Genomic DNA, 6,526 nt, shown 5'->3' with positions numbered 1-6,526 from the left:
CAGACACATTGAGGGCGTACGCTGCGTCTTGACGTTGCGCGATGACATCACCGCCCGGCGTGCCATTGCGTGATGACGTCACCGCCCGACGCCATGCGACGTCCAAATACAGTCGGCCCGCCTCCTGCCCAGATGATTGGTGAGGATGACACGAATTGCGTCACGCGCAAACTTAGCGCAAACTTTGCGTGTACTTAGCGCATACTTACCGCAAACGTAGCGCGAACTCCGCTTCCGTTTGGTTGTGCCAAACGCATGCAATCACATGCTGGTGGGACAGGCCCTTAACACTTTTAAATCCATCCAGTGACTTGGCCTCCACTGCCCTCTGTGGCAGGGAATTCGACAAATTCACAACTCTCAGAGTGAAAAAAAAATTATCACCTCAGTCTTAAATGACCTCCCCTTTCTTCTAAGACTGTAGCCCCTGGTTCTGGACTGGCCAAACATTGGGAACATTTTTCCTGCATCTAGCTTCTCCAGTCCTTATATAATTTTATACGTTTCTATAAGAACCCCCTCATCTTTCTAAACTCCAATGAATACAAGCCTAGTCTTTTCAATCTATCCTCATATGACAGTCCCGCCATCCCAGGGATCAATCTTGTGAACCTACGCTGCACTGCCTCAATCACAATGATTGAGGCAGGATTAGCACGTGGCATGGGTAGCAATTTGAGGTTACAACATGGATGGTGTAGACAGAACCTTTTTCCCAGGATGGAAATGTCCAACACTACGGCATGTCTATACGGTGAGAGGAGGATCCTGGACAACCTGGAGGTCCTACACTTAACCTACTACCCAACTCCCAAAATTGCAGGACCTCATCTCCCTTTTGAAATATGTCATTGCCATCAACATGGACAATCAACACTGGGGACTTACCCTCCCCTCTTAGAATATCCAATGTTCTCTCCCAGTCATCATTGACTCTAGCATCAGGGAGGCAACACACCATCCCAGAGTCTTGCCTGGAGACTGCTTCAATTCCGTTAGAAAATAATCAAATGCAGCTTGTCTAATGTGCTGACTACATTGCATTCAGAAAGTATTCAGACCCCTTCACTTTTTCCACATTTTGTTACATTACAGCCTTAATTTAAAATGGATTAAATTATTTTTCTTGTCATCAATCTACACACAATACCCTGTAATAAAAAAGCAAAAACAGGTGTTTAGAATTTTTTGCAAAGTAATTAAAAGTAAATAACTAATATCACATTTACATAAGGATTCAGACCCTTTGCTATGACACTCATAATTGAGCTTAGGTTCATCTTGTTTCCATTGATTATGCTTGAGATGTTTCTACAACTTGATTGGAGTCCACCAGTGGTAAATGGAATTGATTGGACATGATTTGGAAAGGCACACACCTGTCTATATAAGGTCCTGCAGTTGACAGTGCATGTCAAAGCAAAACCCGCCATGAAGACAAATGAATTGTCCGTAGACCTCCGAGACAAGATTGTGTTCAGACACAGATCAGGGGAAGAGTATAAAACAATTGCTGCAGCAGTGCAGGTTCCGGAGAGCACAGTGGCCTCCATCATTCGTAAATGGAAGAACTTTGGAACCACCAGGACTCTTCATAGAGCGGGCCGCCCGGACAAACTGAGCAATCGGGGGAGAAGGGCCTTGGTCAGGGAGATGACTAAGAACCCAATGGTCACTCAGACAGAACTCCAGAGTTCCTCTGTGGAGATGGGAGAACTTACCAGAAGGACAACTATATCTGCAGCACTCCACCAGGAGTGGTTTCATGACATGTCTGTGAAAGTCCTTGAGTGGCCCAGCAGAGCCCAGACTTGAACCCGATCTAACATCTCTGGAGGGACCTGAAAATAGCTGTTCATTGATGCCCCTGAGAGAGCTTGATAGGATCTGCAGAGAAGAATAGTAAAATTTACCCAAATACAAGTGTGCCAAGCTTGTAGCGTCATACCCAAGAAGACATGAAGGCTGTAATCGCAGCCAAAGGAGCATTAACAAAGCACTAAGTAAAGGGTCTGAATACTTATGTAAATGTGATATTTCAGTCATTTCTTTCTAATTACTTTGCAAATATTTCTAAACACCTGTTTTCGCTTATTTATTACAGGGTTTTGTGTGATGATTGATGGTAAAAAATAATAATTTAATCCAATTTTATAATAAGGCTGTAACGTAACAAAATGTGGAAAAAGTGAAGGGGTCTGAATACTTTCTGAATGCACTATATTTGTGAGATTGAGGGACAGACCTGCTTCACGTGGTCTGACATGGAATTTGATGAATTTTCTTCTCTTGCAGCAGCAGAATGGGAGATTTGTTGAAAGAGAAGCTCGATCAGCTTCAGTGTCACTTCACGTGGAGCCCACAGAAGGAGACCATTGACCTGGATGATATGGTGTACAGATTACAAGATGCCATAATCTTTGCAGATAAATATCAAGCCGCATCCTACAACCAACTCGCTTTTGTAAACTGCCTGCAAGGCAACAGTGAGGAAGCTATTCAAAACTTACAGGAAGCTGAAAAGATTCTGAGGGAGAACCACAAAGATGCATTTGAAAGAAACAGCATCATCACCTATGGAAACTATGCCTGGGTGCATTACCACATGGGACAACTGGACAAGGCCCAGTCCTACCTCGACAAGCTGGAGATGATCTGTAAACCACTCACTGATGGTCCTCGCTATACAGCAATGATACCTGAAGTGTATGGGGAGAAGGGATGGTCATTGTTGAGTTCTGCTGCTCCACACTATGAGGAGGCTATGGAATGTTTTGAGAAAGCTCTGGAGGAAGATCCCAATAACACGGTGTGGATCATGGGCAAAGCAACTGTTCTGTCCCGTCTGGAATCATATTCTGGAACCCCAGAGAGTCATGAATGTAGTCAGTCAGTGAATTATCTGCGGCGTGTACTGGAGCTAGATCCAGATGATTCAATGGCCATGGTGCTGCTGGCCTCAAAATTGCAAGGATTCAGTAAAAGTGAAGAAGCAAATAAATTAGTTGAGCAAGCATTGCAGAAGTCCAGTAAGGATCCATATGTGCTTCGATATTCGGCAAATTTTTACAGAGAGGAAGGAGCAGTGGAGAAAGCAATCAATCTATTGAAGCAAGCGTTAGAATTAATTCCACACTCGTGCTTCTTACACCACCAAATTGGAATATATTATAAAATTGAACTGAACAAGCTTGGTGATAGAAATCCTCGCAGACCCGCAACTCAGCAGCAAACTGAGTTGATCAGTCAATGTAAATATCACTTTGGAAAAGCCTCTGAGTGCCGTCCAAGGTCAGCTATTAGACCAATGCTGGACTTAGCAGATATTTACATAATAGATGGAGAGTATTCTAAGGCAGAGGAGATCTACAATAATCTGATGAAATTGGAGGACAACCGTCCAGAAAACATACAGCAGATATGTTTACGGGCTGGGTCATTTGAACTGTATCAGAAAGGATCGGAATCAAGTGCCATCAGCCTATTTCTGAAAGGGGTGAAGATTGAATATGATTCAAAAGATCGGAAAAAGTGTAAGAAAAAATTGGAGAAGTGGGCAGATAAAAAACTTTGCTATGCTCCACATGACAGCAAAGCTCTTGGTGTGAGAGGGTTACTGTATCAGCTGGATGGGAACAAGTCCAAGGCTATTGAATACTTTGAAAATGCCTTGGAGATAGATCATGAGAATGAAGAATATCTGAATGCTCTTTCAGAATTGCGTCATAGTCATTGAGCACCACAAGGATGCTTATAATATGCACCGATTTCATCTGATCTAAGGATAGTCAAGTCAACTTTATTTCTATAGCACACTTAAAAACAACTCTCGTTGACCAAAGTGCTTTACAGCAGTGCAGGTACTAATGTGCTACATACAGTGGTACATAGATCTAAAAATACCTACATAAATACATATGTACAGCGCTCCCACAGAGGACGCTTGTGAGAGAAATAAGTTTTAAGTCTAAACTTAAAAGAGTTGATGGAGCGGGCAGTTCTGCTGGGAAGAGGGATGCTGTTCCATAGTCTAGGTGCTGCAACCACAAAAGCACGGTCGCCCCTGAGTTTATGCCAAGACCGCGGGATGGTCAGTAACCCCAAGTCGGCCGACAAGAGGGTCCTGGAGGTGGTATGGTGGGTTAGCAGATTTTTAATGTAGGTGGGGGCAAGCCCGTTAATGGCTTTGTATACATAAAGGAGGAGCTTGAAATTGATCCTGAACCACACTGGGAGCCAGTGGAGAGAGGCCAGAATCGGGGTGATGCGGTCCCGTTTTTGGGTGCCTGTTAGAAGTCTCGCTGCGGCGTTTTGGACCAACTGCAGGTGGGACAGGAATGATTGGCTGATGCCAGTGTAATCAAGGCGGGAGGAGATAAATGAGTGAATGATCTTTTCGAGGTCGTCAAATTGGAGGAATGGTTTTATTTTAGCTATCGTGCGAAGCTGGAAGAAGCTAGCTTTTACCACGGCATTGACTTGTTTGTCAAACTTCAATGCAGATTCAAATATCACGCCAAGGTTTTTAATGTGAGGTTTGAGTAATGGGGTAAAGCTTCCAAGGCTGCCTGCTATCGTTTTGATTGAGTCTGAGGGGTGAGTAGGATGACCTCAGATTTGCTCTCGTTTAGTTGGAGGAAGTTCTGGGCCATCCAACACTTTATATCCTCGAAGCAGTGCATAAGGCTGAATAGATTTGATCGGTTGTTGGGTTTCAAGGGGAGATCGAGCTGTGTATCTTCTGCATAGCAGTGGAAGGAAATGCCGTGCCTTTGAATGACTTGGCCTAAGGGGAGTATATACAGGGAGAAGAGAATGGGGCCCAGGATGGAACCTTGTGGAACCCCGCAGCAAAGGCTAGCTCGGGAGGAGAAAGAGTTGCCTATGTTTGTAGAGAATCTCCTATCTTTGAGGTAGGAGATGAACCAGCTCAGTGCAGTGCCATCAATACCAACCCTGTACCGGAGACGGTCAATTAGGATGGTGTGGTCCGCTGTATCAAACACTGCGCTGATGTCGAAAAGGAGCAGGATTGCACAGTCACCCGAGTCAATGGTGAGCAGTAGGTCATTATGTACCTTCAACAAGGCAGACTCTGTGCAGTGGTGAGCCCTGAAACCTGATTGGAAAGTTTCCAAGATAGTATTTGGTGAAGGTAAGGCATTAGTTGATTTAGAATTACCTTTTCAAGGACTTTTGAAAGGAAAGGCAGTTTGGAAATAGGTCTGTGGTTGCTAGGCAATGTGGGGTCTACGTTAGGTTTTTTCAGAAGGGGCTGGACCACCGCGTGCTTGAAGCAGGTTGGAACAGTGTCAGTGGCCAGAGTATTGTTGATGATGGCGAGGATGCTGGGACCGGCTATTGCAATGACATCCTTCAGAAGGGCAGAGGGGACAACGTTGAGGGGGCAGGTAGCAGGTTTCATAGTGGAGACCAGCTTTACAAGGGAGGATAGAGTAACGGTTGGAAACAGTCTAATTTAGAAGAACGGACCAATGATACAGCTAGGTCATGGATTGGAGGGGAAATATTCGTTCCGATGTTCTTAACTTTGCTGGTGAAAAATGTAATAAATTCTTCACACTTAGCAGGGGACCCAGCTAAGCTGGTACTGGGGGCAGGACATATGACAGAGGTAATGGTACTAAAAAGAACCTTGGAGTTATGGGCGTTTTTGGAAGCCCTCTCTTCTTAGGGCTCTGGTGGCATCATCGAGCCAGGGCCAGGCTTCAGTCTTAGGCTTTTTCATTTTAAGAGGAGCAACAGAATCCAGGATGGAAGAGCAAGTGGTATTGAATAAAGAAATTAGGTCGTCAGTGCTGAGATGGAGGAGAGAGGCCTCGATGGTGCAGATGTCGGGGGCGGCTATGAGAGCCTCAGAGAACTTACTGGCACTCGAAGAGTTTACATAGCGGGAGTAGTGAACAGGGAGATAGGTTGGGTGATGTGTGTGTTTTACTAATTATATTCTGATAGCATCTTCTTTGAATGAAGGCTCTAGTTATGAGTGTGAAGTTTTCAAAAATGATCTTGTGCTTCATTTATACTTTTTTTTTAAATTATTCTACTTATAAAAATAATAACACCTCAAGCAAACCAATAAAATGGAATTTAGTTGTGTAAGTGTGGAATTTGTGTTTAGTGTGGAAAGATGGGAATTTGTAAATTGAAGCACGTGGAACCAGATATCGTTGAGGCTCCTGGCAAGTTTCCTCATCTGAGTCTTTCAACTTAATCATTTACTCTTTATTTTTTCTTGTTTCTCAATGCACAATTATAACTTTGGCATGATTTAATTTTCAGGATCATTATAAAATGTCCTACATTGACATGTCTAATAATTAAAGCTTCAAAGCAGAGATTGGTTCTGCCACAACCAAATCGAAGGAACACAAAGAACAGATCCTTAAAGTGTGCATCCTGCTACAGGGAGTGATGGAGGAAAGGCTGGGGAGGGGGTCTGTTGGGGAGGGGAGGGTACCAGGATAATTAATGGGATTTCAAGAGATGATATTATTGATAAAGG

At 43.9% G+C, this 6,526-nt stretch overlaps 1 protein-coding gene across 1 annotated transcript; it reads left to right on the top strand.

The window, feature by feature from the left end:
• The first annotated feature begins 1,958 nt into the window (after positions 1-1,958).
• Positions 1,959-3,928, top strand: LOC129694780 (interferon-induced protein with tetratricopeptide repeats 5-like). Its single transcript, XM_055631542.1, has one exon. It carries the CDS (start codon positions 2,303-2,305, stop codon positions 3,734-3,736), a length of 1,434 nt encoding a protein of 477 aa, XP_055487517.1. The 5' UTR covers positions 1,959-2,302; the 3' UTR covers positions 3,737-3,928.
• The last annotated feature ends 2,598 nt before the right edge of the window (positions 3,929-6,526 follow it).

This window comes from Leucoraja erinacea, unplaced genomic scaffold, assembly GCF_028641065.1.
Source record: "Leucoraja erinacea ecotype New England unplaced genomic scaffold, Leri_hhj_1 Leri_797S, whole genome shotgun sequence".
In the NCBI taxonomy this organism is placed as follows: Eukaryota; Metazoa; Chordata; class Chondrichthyes; order Rajiformes; family Rajidae; genus Leucoraja; species Leucoraja erinaceus.
This window is presented reverse-complemented; position numbering and strand designations above follow the sequence as displayed.